This window comes from Suncus etruscus, chromosome 14, assembly GCF_024139225.1.
Source record: "Suncus etruscus isolate mSunEtr1 chromosome 14, mSunEtr1.pri.cur, whole genome shotgun sequence".
NCBI classification, from domain to species: Eukaryota; Metazoa; Chordata; class Mammalia; order Eulipotyphla; family Soricidae; genus Suncus; species Suncus etruscus.
The window spans coordinates 53545293-53564705 of NC_064861.1; the positions used below are offsets into that span (position 1 = coordinate 53545293).

Sequence of the window (19413 nt, forward strand, 5' to 3'; positions counted from 1 at the left end):
AGTTTTATTTTGACCAAAGTGGATTACAAATATTTCACAGTAATATTTTAGGTACATTGAGGGGGAAATAATGGAGGGTACCAAGACCAAACAGTCATATGAACATTTAGTAGAAATAAATGATCAGACTTAAACACCAAATCCAAAGCCAACAACAACAGAATCAATACCCAATCTACAATAAGCTAGATACAGAGGGGACTACTTATATTAGCAGCCCCGGGGGCAAAAGAGGGTGATATGGGATGCATATGCTGGGAACAGAGGTGGAGGGAGGACAACATTGGTGGTGGGAATGCCCCTGATTCAATACTGACTATTTTGCATATGTCATCACACTGATCTTTAGTATTTATTTATTGCCTTTTTCCCTAGCTTGTGGAGTGTCCCTGATCTTCTAACTCTCAAGTTATAAACTGGGAGAAAGATAAAAACTGGTGGTGGGAATGTTGCACTTGTGAAGGGGGGTGTTCTGTTTATGATTGAAATCCAACTACAATCATGTTTGTAATCATGGTGCTTAAATAAAGATTTTATATATAAAAAATAGTTGATCATGCCATTGTAAAGCATCTGTTGGTCTGTACCATTCTAGACAACCTAACAGTCAGCTTTATGGATGGAGAAAAATATAAAAATTTTTGTTATAAAAATGAAAGTGCATTGTGATAAAAGGGGCAAAATCTGTTCAGCATGTATCAGTGATCTAAAGTAACAGCTATAGAGCCATGCATCCAAATTAAGTTTTGACTTTTATGTCAGCTGGAAGATCTTTTTGAGCATTATGTTTTGATATTGCTCTTCAGTTGAAATCTCTTGCCTATATTTATGGTCATGAATTATTTTCCTTCTTCAAAGTATTGCACATGGTTTTTAGTAGTGCTTTTAAAAATAAAAAGCAAGCCCTTTGACCCGATTGTCTTAAATGCTTATTTTATTTTTTATGGAAAAAGAGAAGAGCATATGGGATACCATGGCAGTGCTCTGAGATCACTTCTGATGCCCTGGCTAGCTCTTTGGCCCCAAATGCTTATTTTCTTATTTAGTTTCAAATGGGCTATATGTGACTTGCCAATACAATTATTGAAATGGCTTCTTAGAAAATGACAAATTATAAAAGTTTAAAATAATAATTCATAAGATAGAATTTTTACCAAGGAATTACTGAGTGCTACCATTATGAAATTGAGTATAGATTCTAAGAGGAACATCATTCCAGTGAATGTATTATCTTTTGAGCAAAGTGTGAATTTTTATACATAAAGTATCAAGTTACAGGATTTTTTAAACACAGTGAGATATGAACTAACCATATATGTTGAGCCAGAAAATCACTGAAACTATAACTGTCTATGTGTTTTATGAAAATGATTCTGAACTGGGATCAATAGTCCTAGATTTTGTCCCCAATTCTTCCACCAAATAGCTGTAAAATCTTTTTACAGATGCCTTCACATTCCGAGTCTCAGAATTCAAATAGCAAAAGACAAAGTCAGCTAGTCTATGAGTATATGAACAAAATCTGCTTATCAGTGGGCTTCTATTTACTGTCATAGAACTGGGAAATAGTACTAGGTGTAGAATAACTACCTCTCTGACATTTAATTATCAAGATTTTGGAATTTCACATTCATGCTCACATACCTCAGGAAATAAAGACAACTATTTTTTTGAGGGGCCACACCTGGCAGCGCTCAGGGGTTACTCCTGGCTCTATGCTCAGAAATTGCCCCTGGCAGGCACGGGGACCATATGGGATGCCGGGATTTGAATCACCGTCCTTCTGCATGCAAGGCAAATGCCTTACCTCCATGCTATCTCACGGGTCCTTAAAGACAACTATTTTATTAGACAAACCTCACTAGATTCTGGATCATTGCTAGCATGTCAGTGTGTATTTGTCAATATATCTGTCCAATCACCTTAAATTGTTTTTTTTATTTTATTTATTTATTTTTGGTTTTGGGGTCCCATCCAGCAGTGCTCAGAGGTTACTCCTTGCTCTATGCTCAGAAATTATTCCTGGCAGGCTTGGGGGACCATAAAGGATGCCGAGATTCGAACCACCATCCTTCTGCATGCAAGGCAAATGCCTTACCTCCATGCTATCTCTCTGGCCTTTTTTATTTATTATTTATTTATTTAGGCTTTGGGACTATACCCAGTTGTGTCAGGGTTTACTCCTTTCAGTGGTACTTGGAAGAATAATATGGTATGCTGGTGATCGAACTTGGGTCAGCATCAAGGAAGGCAAGTGTCCTACATGTTGTACTATTTCTAAAGCACTCCCAATTATTTATTATTAGAATAACCTTAGAGCTAAATGCATTCATATAAATTGACTCTTTAGAAATGAATAATAGAAATTGATTGCTACAGCATTTTGACCATAGAAAACTTTATCTTTTTAATTTGGTAGCATCAGCTCTGCTCAGAATTTACTACTGGTTCTATGCTCAGGGATCATTCTTGGTGTTTTGTGGGGACTATGTGTGGTGTTGGGGATTGAATCCCAGTCAGTCACATGGGAAATAAGTGCTGATGATATTATCTTCCCTATTTGAAAAACATTTGTGTTTGTTTGTTTCTTTGGGGGCCGTACCTGGCAGTGTTCAGGGTTTACTCCTAGTTTCTGAGTTTAGGATCAGCCCTGGAAGGCTCGAAGACCATATGGGTGCCTTGGATTGAGCCCTCATTGGCTGAATGCCAGAAAGCACCCTACTCGCTGTACTCTATCCATTTTTTCTTTCTTTTTAAATACTATGTAAGACTGTATTTAAAAATTATAGTACAAAATCATGAATTTAATACTAAATGACTAGAAAAAAGCTGGGGTACTACAGGAGAATGCATAGTTGTGGGATAGGGGCTAGAGTGGTATCACAGCGGTAGGGCATTTGCCTTGTACATGACTGATCCAGGACACGGCTTTGATCCCCAGTAGCACATATGGTCCTCTGAGTCAGGAGTGATTTCTGAGCAAAGAGCCAGGAGTAACCCCTGAATACTGCCAGGTGTGGCACCCCAAACCAAACAAAAACAAAAATTAAAAAAAAAAAGATGTGTATACATATACAGAATAGAATACTATGTAGCTGTAAGAAAGGACAAAAGCATATGTGTCATGCTGAGTGAAGTGAGTCTTATACAAAAGGATATACAGTGATCTTTATCATGTATGAGATTTAGAGATACAAAGTAAGGGACCAGCAAAGGCAACAGAAGTGGAGAGTTGATCATAGAACCAAGTTTGGTGAGGAGTTGGAATGTGAGAAGCATTTGGGATGCTGGTGTAGAGGGAAATAGATTTTTTGGTGGTGTTGGAATAAAAAGTATGAACAAAACCATTATTAATAGTATTGTAAATCATATCTCAATAGAGGTTAAACAACTTAGATAATAAAAAGAGTTTACGAAAGAATGAGTTCAAAGTAGGAATTTACTTTAGAACATATACAGATGTGTTTTGTGCTATTATATTTAATATTGCCTGCTAAATGTGTTCTTATACATACAATACATATTTCTTTCTTTCTTTTTTTTTTTTTTTTTGGTTTTTGGGCCACACCCAGCGGTGCTCAGGGGTTTCTCCTGGCTGTCTGCTCAGAAATAGCTCCTGGCAGGCACGGGGGACCATATGGGACACTGGATCGGCTGCTTGCAAGGCAAACGCCACTGTGCTATCTCTCCGGGCCCACAATACATATTTCTAATAAGTAAAAGATTTCAAGTTGAGACATCAAATTTTTTTAAATTTGGCGTCGGACATCGCAGGAGAGGCAACTCGGGAGGTTAACAGCCTCTGGCGCCATCCCTTGAAGTCATCCGTGTAGAGGACATTTTCTCAAGTGATCCAAAAAATGAGCAAGCCATCAGATCAACAGAGTGAACCATCAGATCAACAGAGTGAACCATCAGATCAACAGAGTGAACCATCAGATCAACAGAGTTCCCTGCAAGAGAAGGAAACAGATGAGAATTCTCCTGAGAAAAGCTCTCAAATCAGGCAGAAGCAATCGCAAATTCAGCGACAATTAAAAAACCTGTCATTTGGAAAACTGGCTAAGCTTTGCAAAAGCTGGCTCCCTGTGTGTGACACCAGGCGGGGAAAATCCGCGAAAGTACACCAGCCCAGTGGGGCCCAACTGTGAAAAACTGTGAGTGTGACCTGTCTATGTCTGTCTACTGTCCTCTTGCGTGAAACTCTTGCGAGTGGGGCAAAAAGAGGCTCCAGCGGAGAACGGCCGCTCTGCTTTGCTACGCGGCCGTGTACTCTTTTTAAGGAAAGAACTCCATTGCAACAAGAAGGAAAAATCACACTAAGAACTGTGCTATATCACAGAAGCAAGCATTTCTCTCCGGACTGTCTTCTCTGTTGCATGCTCAGGCCTAAGATTTGATCCTGTGTGAGGCTTCATCCACGGAGGACTCCACTCCCTTAGAGGCAAGTCAGCCCATCCAGAAAGGAAGGAGCCAGAGGAGTGTGCTGCCTGCATCATATAGACAATGAATACAACCACAACACGTAGAAAAACCCACAATACAAGTGTGACAATGGGGAAACAACGCAGGCCAGCATCAGACATAGAGAATGAAGATGACAATTCTGAGGACCAGATAATGACCAACCAACTAATCAACCTCTCAGATAAGGACTTTAGACTAGCAATATGGAAGATGCTCAACGGACTCCAAGAAACCATGGATCGAGTTGAACAGAACACTAATAAGAACCAAGAAAATATGAAGACAGAAATCACAAAACTCCAAACTGAAATAACATGTCAACTAACAGGACTGAAAAAGTCAGTAAACGAAGTGAATGACAAAATGGATAAGCTCTGGGACAGGGTATCAGAAGCTGAGAATAGACTTGGTGCTGTGGAAGATGAGATACATAACAATTCCATACAGCAGGAGAGATTGGACAAAAAACTTAAAGCAAATGAGCAGACAATGGAAAAATTAGTCAAAGAATGGGAACAGATGAAAATAGAAGTCTATGATAAGATCAACAGAAACAACTTAAGAATCATTGGAGTCCCAGAGACCCAGGAAGAAAATTTCCAGGAAGAATCAACAGTCAAGAACATCATTAAAGAGAAACTTCCAGAGCTAAAGAATATATGTGATCAAATCCTGCATGCCCGAAGAGTACCAACCAAAAGAGACCCCAGAAAAACCACCCCAAGACACATCCTAGTCACAATGACAAATCCCACAGATAGAGACAGAATTCTGAAAACATCAAGGTCAAAAGGAGAAATCACGTTCAAGCAAGCTTCCCTGAGATTTACAGCAGACCTGTCACCAGAAACACTCAATGCCAGAAAGCAGTGGTGGGATATTGTGACAAGACTGAATGAAATGAATGCTTCACCCAGAATACTATACCCAGCAAAACTCACTTTCCGGTTTGACGGAAGAATACATGGCTTCACAGACAAAAAACAGCTCAGAAACTTCACAGACACAAAACCAGTCTTAAGAGAAAAACTGAAAGACCTAATCTAAGACAAGACTACCCAAAAGACACACCAAATTTTGAAATAAAGATGGCGTTAAATCCCAGAACAATTCTTTCTCTCAACGTCAATGGACTAAATGCACCAGTTAAGAGACACAGAGTGGCTAAATGGATCAAAAAACTCAATCCAACCTTCTGCTGCCTACAAGAAACGCACCTGGATAGTCAGAACAAACATAGACTCAAAATAAAAGGCTGGAGAAAAATTATCCAAGCAAACAACACCCATAAAAAAGCTGGAGTGGCCATACTAATATCAGATAATGCAAACTTTATACTCAGGAAAGTTGTAAGGGACAAAGATGGACATTTTATATTAATCAAGGGGTACGTAGAGCAGGAAGAATTCACTCTCCTAAACATATATGCACCGAATGAGGGGCCAGCAAAATATTTAATACAACTGTTGACAAATCTGAAAAATAATATCAACAACAACACAATAATTGTGGGGGACCTTAACACGGCTTTGTCAACACTGGATAGGTCAACCAGACTGAAACCCAACAAGAATATACTAGACCTGAGGAGAGAAATGTAAGAAAGAGGCCTAGTGGATATATATAGGACACTCCATCCCCAGAAACCTGGATACACATTCTTCTCCAATGTACATGGGACATTCTCTAGGATAGACTACATGCTGGCACATAAAACATATCTCCATAAGATCAAGAGGATAGAAATTTTGCAGACTACCTTCGCTGACCACAAGGCTCTGAAATTATTTGTGAACTCCAAAGGGACTCAGAAGAAACACTTTAACACCTGGAAGTTAAACAGCCTCATGCTCAATAACCAGTGGGTCCGAGATGAAATCAAGGAGGAAATAAAAAGGTTCCTGGAAACAAATGACAATAAAGACACAAACTCTCAGAACTTATGGGACACAGCAAAAGCAGTACTGAGAGGAAAATTTATAGCTTTGCAAGCACACATCAGGAAGGAAGAAGGAGCTTACCTGAGTAGCTTAATGACACAGCTAATAGAACTAGAAAATGCTCAACAAAAGGACCCAAGAATAGGAAGACAGAAGGAAATAACAAAGCTGAGAGCAGAAATCAACGAAGTGGAAACTCAAAAAACAATCCAAAAGATCAACGAAAGCAGAAGTTGGTTCTTTGAAAAAATAAACAAGATTGATAGACCACTGGCAAACCTAACAAAGAAAGAGAGAGAGAGAGAGAAACTTGATAACTCGTATCAGGAATGAAAAAGGAGAGATCACTACTGATATGACAGAGATTCAAAGGGTAATCAGAAACTACTTTGAAAAACTCTACGCCACTAAAAATGAGAACCTGGAAGAAATGGATAAATTCTTGGACTCTTATAATCTTCCACGGTTGAAGGAAGAGGATGTAGCATATCTAAACACCCCCATCACCATTGATGAAATTAAAACAGTAATCAAATGTCTGCCGAAAAACAAAAGCCCAGGTCCAGATGGATTCACTAATGAATTCTATCAAACTTTCCAAGAGGAACTACTGCCAATCTTGGCTAGACTCTTTCATGAAATTGAACAAACAGAAACACTTCCAAATAGCTTTTATGAAGCCAACATCACCGTAATACCTAAATCAGACAGAGACTCTACCAAAAAAGAAAATTACAGACCAATATCACTGATGAATGCAGATGCAAAGATCCTCAACAAAATCCTGGCAAATAGGATTCAATGCCTCGTTAAAAAGATCATCCACTACGATCAAGTAGGTTTCATCCCAGGAATGCAAGGCTGGTTTAACATCCGTAAATCTATCAACATAATACACAACATCAATAACAAGAAAAATAAAAACCACATGATCATATCAATAGATGCAGAGAAAGCATTTGATAAGGTCCAACACCCATTCTTGATCAAAACTCTCAGCAAGATGGGAATGGAGGGAACCTTTCTCAATATAGTGAAGGCCGTCTACTACAAGCCAGTGGCATATATTATCCTCAATGGAGAAAAACTGAAAGCCTTCCCTCTAAATTCTGGCACAAGACAAGGCTGTCCTCTCTCACCACTCCTATTCAACATAGCACTGGAAGTACTTGCTATAGCGATTAGGCAAGAAAAGGATATCAAGGGAATCCAGATAGGAAAGGAAGAAGTCAAGCTCTCACTGTTTGCAGATGACATGATACTCTACTTAGAAAACCCTAAAGACTCTATCAAAAAGCTTCTAGAAACAATAGACTCATATAGCAAGGTGGCAGGCTACAAAATTAACACACAAAAATCAATGGCCTTTCTATACACCAATAGTAATAAGGATGAAATGGACATTAAGAAAACAACCCCATTCACAATACTGCCACACAAACTCAAATATCTTGGAATCAACTTGACTAAATATGTGAAGGACCTATACAAAGAAAACTATAAAACTCTGCTCCAAGAAATAAGAGAGGACACACGGAAATGGAAACGCATACCCTGCTCATGGATTGGCAGGATTAACATCATCAAAATGGCAATACTCCCCAAGGCATTATACAGATTTAATGCCATCCCTCTAAAGATACCCATGACATTCTTCAAAGAAGTGGATCAGACACTTTTGAAATTCATTTGGAACAATAAACACCCTCGAATAGCTAAAGCAATCATTGGGAAAAAGAATATGGGAGGAATTACTTTCCCCAACTTTAAACTGTACTACAAAGCAACAGTTACCAAAACAGCATGGTATTGGAATAAGGATAGGTCCTCAGATCAGTGGAATAGGCTTGAATACTCAGAAAATGTTCCCCAGACATACAACCACCTAATTTTTGATAAAGGAGCAGGAAATCCTAAATGGAGCAGGGAAAGCCTATTCAACAAGTGGTGTTGGCACAATTGGATAGCCACTTGCAAAAAATTGAACTTAGATCCCCAGCTAACATCATGTACGAAGGTAAAATCCAAATGGATTAAAGACCTCGATATCAGCCCCAAAACCATAAGATATATAGAACAGCACATAGGCAAAACACTCCAGGACATTACAGGCATCTTCAAGGAGGAAACTGCACTCTCCAAGCAAGTGAAAGCAGAGATTAACAGATGGGAATATATTAAGCTGAGAATCTTCTGCATCTCAAAGGAAATAGTGCCCAGGATACAAGAGCCACCCACTGAGTGGGAGAAACTATTCACCCAATACCCATCAGATAAGGGGCTAATCTCCAAAATATACAAGGCACTGACAGAACTGTACAAGAAAAAAACATCTAACCCCATCAAAAAATGGGGAGAAGAAATGAACAGACACTTTGACAAAGAAGAAATACACATGGCCAAAAGACACATGAAAAAATGTTCCACATCACTAATCATCAGGGAGATGCAAATCAAAACAACGATGACATACCACCTCACACCACAGAGAATGGCACACATCACAAAGAATGAGAATAAACAGTGTTGGCGGGGATGTGGAGAGAAAGGAACTCTTATCCACTGCTGGTGGGAATGCCATCTAGTTCAACCTTTATGGAAAGTGTTATGGAGATTCCTCCAAAAACTGGAAATGGAGCTCCCATACGATCCAGCTATACCACTCCTATGAATATACCCTAAGAACACAAAAATACAATACAAAAACCCCTTCCTTACACCTATATTCATTGCAGCACTATTTACCATAGCAAGACTCTGGAAACAACCAAGATGCCCTTCAACAGACGAATCTCTAAAGAAACTGTGGTACATATACACAATGGAATATTATGCAGCTGTCAGGAGAGATGAAGTCATGAAATTTTCCTATACATGGATGTACATGGAATCTATTATGCTGAGTGAAATAAGTCAGAGAGAGAGAGAAAAACGCAGAATGGTCTCACTCATCTATGGGTTTTAAGAAAAATGAAAGACACCCTTGTAATAATAATTTTCAGACACAAAAGAGAAAAGAGCTGGAAGTTCCAGCTCACCTTAGGAAGCTCACCACAAAGAGTGATGAGTTTAGTTAGGGAAATAACTACATTTTGAACTGTCCTAATAATGAGAATGTATGAGGAAAATGGAGAGCCTGTCTAGAGTACAGGCGGGGGTCGGGTGGGGAGGAAGGAGACTTGGGACATTGGTGGTGGGAATGTTGCACTGGTGATGGGTGGTGTTCTTTACATGACTGAAACCCAAACACAATCATGTATGTAATTATGGTGTTTAAATAAATTAAAAAAAAACAAAACCTGTCATTTGAAAACCCTGAACCGCAGATGACCGACTTTGATCTTGTACCCAGAAAACTGAAAAAGAAAGCACAGATATCAAAGAAGAATGAGTATTTTCCTGAGAAAATCAAACCCAAGAGGAAATATGACGAGAATGGCAAGCTGATCTGCAATGGCGTAGACCTGTGTGATTGTCTGGATCAGAACTGCCTGGGCTGCTTCTACCCCTGCCCCAAGTGCAACTCCATGAAGTGTGGGCCTGTTTGCCGCAACAACCGGTGCTGGGTATTTGATGACATGGTTGATGAGTCCGGGGATGTCGTCAGTATCCTGCCCTTCAGTGTCCCAGAGTAGAACTGCTCCTCCACACCCCATGGCTCCCTGCTCCAACACACTCAAGTTCATGTCTTTTTCCTCTTGAGGAGTTCTGGATTGAGGGAGGGGGAAGTGCTGACCTATGTTCTCTGGAGCCCTGGAATTCTGGAGGTTTTTTTCTGTGACTTCAGATCTCTTCACTTGACCTGAAAGTATAGTTACAAATAGGTTTTTACTTCTGTTCTTGACAACTCTCTGGACTTAGGCCTTCTATTAAGCACACTTTTCTTTACTGTTTTAAGATTTCTTAATGTAAATACTTTAAGTTAATTTGTCTTGTAACTTAGATTTTTGTGCAGTTTCTTCTCTTTATTTTTTTTTTCAGGGCTTCCAAGTGATTCAGGGGTTCCTGATAAACTACCGCCCTTGTAGTTCTCTCGCAACTGGACCATATATGGTTCAGTGCAAGGGCCTGAGGACACAATAGTATTTGGAGCCATGAGGGCCCTGGGGAAGTTTGGGAGGCCATGCAGTACCAGGGTCAGGTACATATCACCTCTGTGCTATCTCTTCAGTCTCACATTTTTTTAAAGTTTAAATTCACACTTGAATATTTCCAGTCTCTGAAACAAGTTTTTCTTGCAGAAAAATAAATTTGCTTATTATATTAAAAAAAATTTTTTTTGAATCGCGCTTCCACCATCTTCCCTCCAGCCCTCGGTGCTCGTCGGGCGGAGACGCGTGTGCAGCACCTCGGCATGGCCGCCCAAGGGGAACCCCAAGTCCAGTTCAAGCTAGTGCTTGTGGGCGACGGCGGCACCGGCAAGACCACCTTCGTGAAGCGCCATCTGACCGGAGAGTTCGAGAAGAAGTATGTCGCCACTCTGGGCGTGGAGGTGCACCTGCTCGTCTTCCACACCAACCGCGGCCCCATCAAGTTCAACGTGTGGGACACGCGGGGCCAGGAGAAGTTTGGGGGTCTGCGGGATGGCTACTACATCCAAGCTCAATGTGCTATTATAATGTTTGATGTGACATCCAGAGTGACTTATAAGAACGTGCCTAACTGGCATAGAGATCTTGTTCGTGTCTGTGAGAATATCCCCATCGTGCTGTGTGGCAACAAAGTGGACATTAAGGACCGGAAAGTTAAGGCCAAGTCTATTGTCTTCCACCGGAAGAAAAATCTTCAGTACTATGACATCTCTGCCAAAAGTAACTACAACTTTGAAAAGCCCTTCCTCTGGCTCGCTAGAAAACTGATCGGAGATCCTAACTTGGAGTTTGTTGCCATGCCTGCGCTTGCGCCCCCAGAGGTGGTCATGGATCCCGCTTTGGCAGCACAGTATGAGCACGATTTAGAGGTCGCCCAGACAACGGCTCTCCCGGATGAGGACGACGACCTGTGAGGAGAAGGAACGGGAGCCCCAGCGTCAGAAGTCTAGTTTTATAGGCAACTGTCCTGTGATGTCAGTGGTGCCGCGTGTTTGCCACTTTATTATATAGCTAACCAGAACATGTGCTTAATCTTTGGGATGCTGAAGGAGATGAATGGGCTTCAGAGTGAATGTGGCAGTTTAAGGAAAAAAAACCTCTTTTTTTTTGGACCGCATATTTAGCTGTGTTGAAACTGCAGTCGTCTCCATTTTGAGTTTCTAAGACAGCTGCGATCACATCACAACATTCAGTGGTGAAATATTGTTTGTTACTGTCATTCCCATTCCTTTTTAGAATCAGAATAAAGTTGTATTTCAAATAAAAAAAAAGATTATCATTGCCTGAATAAACTTGCTTCTTACAAAATTAGATTCTAGACTTACGTTTAACTAAAAAAATACTAAGTGGACACATACATCGATTTGTAATTTGAGATGGTCAAAAGCAGTTCCTATTTAAATAGCAGAGATAATGGTTAAAAGAAAGGCTTCATTTTTCAAAGTAGGTGAAAGTAATGTATAAATGACTGACAATCCAGTTAGATAATTCTTTATATGCTAAATATTGTGCCAGAGTTTAAAGTTATGAACTACATAACATACTATGACATAAATTCCCAGGACAGCCAATATCATTCCACTTTCAAATATAGGTATGAGAAAAGCCATGAATAATGGATTTTATATAACATCTTTGCTTTGCCTTGTTTAAAATATTTGTGCTGACTTGAAGTGATTGTATATATGCTTATTACATTTACGTTATGTGATTAATATTCTCTATTTGTGATATTAGTATAGAGACATAATCCCACATATGTTGTTTTAAAAATCTTATAATAGATTGTCTGTATTAGATGACAGTATAAGCATTTACAAACAAATCCATTGCAGCACTATATTTTTCAAAGCTACTATACACTTGTAATATGTTGCCTTTTTGGAAATAACAACATAAGATAGAATAGGTTTGTGCTATATAAAGTTTGGCTAATCTTATGATTTTGTTTATGTATTGTTCTGAATACTGTACTGCGTCAAATTATAGGAAAAGACCTTTGTCTCCTTCTGACCTGTGTCCAACAAATAAATAATAATAATAATATCCAAGTGAAACAGAGTTAGAATGAAAAGGACTTAATTATCTGGAAATTTCAAATAAACCATTCAAACGCATGGTGAAGCCTACATCCTAGAAGAAAAACATTTTAAAACTAGAACATCAATTTTTCAGCTGCCTCAAAGCTATCAAGACTGAATTAATTTTCTTACAAAAGATAATGATACATATTAGAAATTAAACTAAAGCATCATCATTATGCACAAAAATGATAGAGACATTTGCTGAGCCGTTTTTATTACATGTTCTTCCACATTCTAAGTACTGTGCTGACAGAGTGATAATACATAACATGTATATTACATGTACTCGTACTAATAGTAATATTTAATTGAATATAATATTTAATGTAGGAGGTTACCAGTGTAGGAGATCTATATCAGGGACTATTGCTTTGTGGGAATATTGGAACAAAATCCACTATCATGATTTTATGTATATATAAAATGTCATATAAAATGTATGCTTATTATTTAATTTAATATATTATATTCTATTAAGACTTAATATAACTAGCTATAATTAATTAGTTTAATACATGAACATATACAGCATATAAAACATAATAACCTAATATATAAACTTTGTCCCATTATATATTAGTAAGACTCAGTTGACTTCTTATGTATAAATACTGTTTTTGTGTCAGACTCCAATTTTAAGTCTGTGAAACAATGTGAGCTCTACAGTGGTTTGGGTTTTTGCCTGGATATGATCAGGGTGGCTTTAATCTCAAGCATTAAATCTTTCCTGAGCCCTATGAGGAGTGATCCTTGAGAACAGTCAGGATTAAGCCCTGAGTATCACATGGTGTGCTCCCAACTCCCCCAAAAGACAAAGAGATTGTGTTGACAAATGTAGTTCTGATTATTGAAAGAGGCTGGTGACTCAATATGATATTTCTTAGTGAATGCTTTTGTGAAATGCACAGACTCTATATTACATAACTCATAATATCCTACACACATAACCCGTCTTAAAAATGCTTCATGTCAACAGGGCTATGTCTCACTGATTCATAACTATGTCAAGAGTGCTCATAAAAATATTCAAATGTAGTAGATGCTCAATAAAAGTGTTTTAAATAAATAAGAGGATGGGGTTTGTGAGTTTTTGTATGTTTGCACATATGATAATATTTACTGTTTGTAGTTTTTTGTTTTGTTTTGGGTCACACCAAACAGTGGTCAGGGCTTTTAGCAGTATTTAGGGAGATCAAATGGGGTGTTAGGGCTCAAACTCAGATCTACCACATACAAGGTAAATCACCTTTCCTGCTGTACTCTTTCCTGCTTTTTTTCTTTTTAATATATTTAAGGAAAATGCATCATATAAGGCATAGTTGATCATCATACATTTGTTTCCAGATAAGTGTAAGCAAAGTTATTGAAAAAAATAGGAAGAAAAAATAAAATGGAAGAGTTGAAAGTTAAAAAAGAAATTAAAAAAAACTAACAAAAAGTACAGTAGCAAGCACTTGTGAAAATGATTGTATCTCCAATGAAGTTGTTAATATGACAGAAGGTTTAGAAACTCTTGTAAGCTGTTTATTCTGTTAAATTGGTGTGTTTCTATAGGATGACAGCATCAAACAAATGAAGTTGTCCAGATATTTAAAGCACTATTACTAATGTAATGACTTTTAGAGGCATGTATTCAACTGTCAGACCACTTGCAAGAAGAAAGATATGGGGGAATGGTACCTGCACTTGCTTCAAAAAACCCTGGTGATATCAGCCCCTAAAACAGTGTCCCTGAAGGTTGGTCAGATTGGTGTCCCCAGAGAGAATTGTAGAGGGATAGTGATGAGGCAGGGCCATTGGAAAAATAGTGATTGTGAGTGGTGGAGGCAGTGGGCATAGCTTCAGCTAAGTGAAGACTTGGTCCCTCCTCCCAACATACCCAGCTTTCTGCTTCATGGTCCAATGTACCCATGATCTTTCACAGCTTGGTTTATATCTCTTCCCAGAAAAGAGTGAGTCTATGGAGCTGGCCCACTTCAAACATGGCAACTGTATTTGTGGGCATGGTTATAGCTTTTCTTTTTAATTTTAAAGCATGGTTGAAACACAGGTTCAAAAGAGTTAGAATAATATGTAAAACATTAAATATACATAATATGTAAATAATCATTGTAATTATCAAACTTTCTTCTCTTTGTAAACTTTTAAGTAAAAGTCAAATTTTCAGTTGTCTTTTCTATAATTTATCTTACTTAATTCTTGCATGCCATGTGATAGGTAATTATTCTCATTTTAGAGATAGGGATAGTGAAGCTCAGAGAGGTTGACTAATTTTGAACAATATCTTAATGTAATCCAGCAGCAGACTTGGAATTCAAAATGTGTTTACTTTGATGCCAAAGTCCTGCTTGTTTAAGACTTCTGGCATTTCTGGTAGTTTAGATGCCAGCTTGCCATGCTCAGCGGACTTAATTGAGTATAATGAAAAGAAATACATAATGCAAATTATGTTGGACTAAATTATTATAAATATTATCCTAATAGAAGTATAAAAGCCGCCTAAAATAATTCAGAATGAGTGTTTAGATAAGTCTCTTCCATTGGTTGCCAAACTCTTAGGTTTAGACTTTGACTTTATTTTTATGAAATAGAAATATCTATCTAGTCAGGGTCAGAGTGATAGTATAGTAGGTAAGGTGTTTGCCTTGTGCCAGGCTTACTCTAGTTTGATCTCTGACATTCCATAGAGTCCTCTGAACCCCACCAGGAATGATCCCTGAGTGCAGAGCCAGGAGTAGGCACTGAGCACAACCAGGTGTGGCTCCAAGTCCAACTAAAAACAACAACAAATAATATCTAGTTAAATATCTAAGCCAATATTTAATAGTTTTATCTAAACCAAGTCAGTAAAGTGTGATTATTTATTTTAATTTATTGTAAATATGTAGAATTTAAAAGTACCTACGTATTTAGTTCCAAGATGTAAAATCCAGAATGTTACCAGGACATTAAGAGGTCTTCTCATTCAAGGTCACTTAGAGCTAATAAACCTTCGCCCTCGCTAGGCATAACACTATCTTTCTGGGGTTGGAAACCACACCTGGCCATGCTCAGTACTTACCCCTGGCTTTATACTTAGAAATTACTCCTGGTGTAAGCCTGGGACCATATGGGATTTTCTGTGTGTAAGGCAAGCTCTTTACCTGTTGTACTATTGCTCTGGGCCCATAAGCAATATGTTAACCAACATGACTGTCAGTAACACAGACTTGTTTGCTTTTAATATGTCATCTAAATCCTTAATTTTTCTTAATTTTTAAATTTTATTTTGAATGTGAAGTTGATGTTTTACTTTCATTGCTGTTATTTACTTGTGCAGACATATGGTCATTTGTTAGTTTTTCTGTTAAGGAGCACTCTGGGTTTTGTACAATGTTTCTATGAAAATTTTATTAAATATATTTTAGTGAACACATTTGCATATTTTGAGTTTAAATTGATGAATGGAATTGCTAGCAAATAAGTATACATATTAAACTTTAGTTGTGAATATATTCTCAAATTGGTGTTGCTACTTATGGTATATATAAAATTTATGGTATAAGTTTTAATTTTTCTACATTCTTTCAAGTACATTACATTTTTATCTTAAAATTTTCCTATTTAGGGCTGGAGCTCTAGTGCAGCAGTAGGGCATTTGCCTTGCACATAACTGACCCAGGACGAACCTCAGTTCGATGCCCAGCATCCCAGAAGTCCCCTGAGCCAGGAACAATTTCTGAGCACATAGCCAGGAGTAACCCCTGAGCATCACAGGGTGTGGCTCAAAAACAAACAAACAAACAAACAAAATTCTATTTAACTGTCTTGGAAAGTGTGAAGGTGTACTAAATGGTGATTTAAATTTTCATTTCTGAGTGACAACATGATATCAAGCATATATTTTATATTTGCTATATAACTATCTACTGTTGCATTGGTATATCTTTTTTGAGATTTGCATTCAAGTTTTTCTGAATTGCTGTTAATTAGTAAAAGATTATTATGTATGTTTGATGTTTTTGTACATGTGTATGTACAAATGTATATATGTACATATATATGTACACACACATATATGAAATCTCTCTGGAGGGACTGGAGAGATAATACAACAGGTAGGAAGCTAGTCTAACAGTCAGCTGATCTTGGTTAAATGCCTTCTAGTTCACATGGTTCCCTGAGCAACACCAAAAGAAAATCCTGAGAACAGAGCCAAAAATAATCTCAGAGCCTTGCTGAGTATGACCAAAAAACTAAAATAATAAAATAAAATAAACTCTATGTGAAACAAAAATTTATATATATAAAAATCTGTTATAATATTTAAGATTATATAATGTATTATATGCAATATAGTTGGTATATAATCTATTATATGCTATATGATATGTAGCTTTATTAATATATATTATGCATGTATATACTTATATTAGTAGCATAATAATATAATATAATGTGCTGATATGTAGTATGTTAGAGAAAATAGAAGAGAAAGAAAGAGGAAAAGGGAATTAGAAATAAAAAAAAAGAAAATAAGGACTGAAATATTCCAATGTCGGGGCCGGAGAGATAGCACAAAGGTAGGGCATTTTCCTTGCACGCAGCCGATCAAGGACAGATGGTGGTTTAAATCCCGGCATCCCTTATGGTTCTCCGTGCTGCTAGTAGCAATTTCTGAGTGCAGAGTCAGGAGTAACCCCTGAGTGCCTCCGGGTGTGACCCCCCAAAGAAAACCCCCCACAGACTTTAAATATTCCAATGTTACATAACAAATACCTCAATATGACTATTCTTTTGCTTTGCTTTGCTTTGTTTTGTGACCAGTGCTAGGTGTAATCACCCCTTGCTGGTTTCAGGGGCAATAAGAGCTGTAAGGGATTGAACTGGGTTTGCAGTGTTTAAGTCAAGCACCTTACCCTCTGCAGCCTTTCTCTGGCCCCAACTATTCCTTCATTTTTGTACTCACTGCATGGGTTGTCTCAGGAAATAGTGAGAGAATCGACCTCCTGGCTATTTTCAAAATAAGATATGCTCTTTGAGATTAAGACTCATTTCTTTTTTAGTCCAATGATAAAAAAATATCATCTGGAAATGATTTTCCAGGAGAACCCTAAGCAATCTAGTAGGAAAATTCAGATAGCAATAGAATTTTAGACATAAATAGGGCTGAGTTCAATATATTGTGAACACTTTCCACTCTTAAGAAAACCAAGAATTAAATGAGAGCAACTTTTACAAGACTTGAGTTTCAATGCTCTAACATCAAGCGATATTAAATCTCAATTTTGGAGGGTTTAGAAGCAGCAAGTCACCACTTGCTCTTTTCATGGTAAGATTCTCGACATTTTTTATAGAACTTGTCATGATGTGTGTCCCAATTGCTGTCACACGGGCTGCTATATGTCTTGCTAAATGTAGGTTTGAATTAAAAATCTTCAGGCATTTATTGGAAAGTAGTTTAGATATAGCTGAGGGGACTGTGGGAAAGATAAATGACTTCACGTTCTTCCTATTAAGAACTGACCAGAAACAAGCCCAGGGACTGCATTCTGTTTAGGCTAAGAAAAGAAGACTGATAGTTTAATTAGTTTAAAATACAGTTGTTAAGTGACAAGTCCTGTGTTCCAGCTACCTAGTAAGATGTCATTATATATTTTAAAATAAATATACTCCTCTCACTTTTAAAGAAGAGCATTTTTATTCAGAAATAGAAAACTTCTTTTAAGAACCTATTTGCTGCTGATTTTTTTAATCCTCGTAATAGACTTTCTTTTTCTTAAGTAAACTTGTTGATATCCTAAATTGTGGTAGAAAGCAGAAAAGCCAATTTTCCATCTTCATTAACTGACTCATTTTGTGCCTCCTTATTAAAGGGGGTATGTTTGTGAAAAAGAATGACTAGAAGTGCACTATATTTTTTTTATCAGTCAAATGGGGATCATGAGATTTGGAAAACATGAAGAATAATGAATCTTATAAGTATGGAAATTATTCTTCCTACTTTTATTTAGATAATCTTTTTTTTGTTTTGTTTTGTTTTTGTTTTTTGTTTTTTTGGGCCACTCCTGATGACGCTCAGGAGTTACTCCTGGCTATGTGCTCAGAAGTCGCTCCTGGCTTCCTGGCTTGGGGGACTGTTGTGTGATTGTTGTAATAATGTTTTTGCCTGTCATCCCACCTGGATCTTCCAGGTGGGGGTGGTTAAGGAAATAAATAAATAGCTTGTTGGGGAGGCATAGGGAGCTCTTTTGCCAGAACTGACTGCTGGTTCGGTTTGCTTTTTGGAGCTGGCTGCAACTGACAAAAGACTCCTTTGCTGAACCTTTGGTCCCCTAATCTTTTGCATTCGTTGATTATTCACGTCGGATATTATTATTATCAAAGTCTCCCCCAAAAGGGGGGATGGAAGAATGGGATTCAATTTATCTTTTTGGGAATCATTCTTTGACTTGGAGACCATCAATAAGGGGTTTGACCTCCCACCACAGGGGACCATATGGGATACCGGGGGATAGAACCGCGGTTAGTCCTAGGCTAATGCTGGCAAGACAGACACCTTACTTCTAGCACCACCACACCGGTCCCTATTTAGATAATCTTATTCCTCTTTCAGTTTTGTTATAAAAATACAATAAACTCTGTTCATAATTTTTATTGGAGGATATTCAGGGTACTATTTATAGCCTTATATAGAGTGAATTATAATTGGTCGTTTTGTGGAAGAGTAGTTCTCAAAGACAAAAAAGTAAAAACAACCCCAAGCTCCAACATATTTACAATACAAACCAAAGAAATTTCAAAACACGTTCAAGAGATCTACAGATCTTTGAAGTCTCTTCATATACCCTC

At 37.8% G+C, this 19413-nt stretch overlaps 2 protein-coding genes across 2 annotated transcripts; both read left to right on the forward strand.

Annotated features, from left to right (window-relative positions):
* The first annotated feature begins 3860 nt into the window (after nucleotides 1–3860).
* Nucleotides 3861–10042, forward strand: LOC126028427 (ARL14 effector protein-like). The gene is made up of 2 exons (XM_049787413.1): nucleotides 3861–4038; nucleotides 9702–10042. Exons 1-2 carry the CDS (start codon nucleotides 3861–3863, stop codon nucleotides 10040–10042), a joined length of 519 nt encoding a protein of 172 aa, XP_049643370.1.
* Nucleotides 10043–10708: 666 nt separating this feature from the next.
* On the forward strand, nucleotides 10709–11769 carry LOC126028093 (GTP-binding nuclear protein Ran-like). Its single transcript, XM_049787128.1, has one exon. The coding sequence runs from the start codon at nucleotides 10762–10764 to the stop codon at nucleotides 11410–11412; it is 651 nt and encodes a 216-aa protein (XP_049643085.1). The 5' UTR covers nucleotides 10709–10761; the 3' UTR covers nucleotides 11413–11769.
* Nucleotides 11770–19413: the final 7644 nt, after the last annotated feature.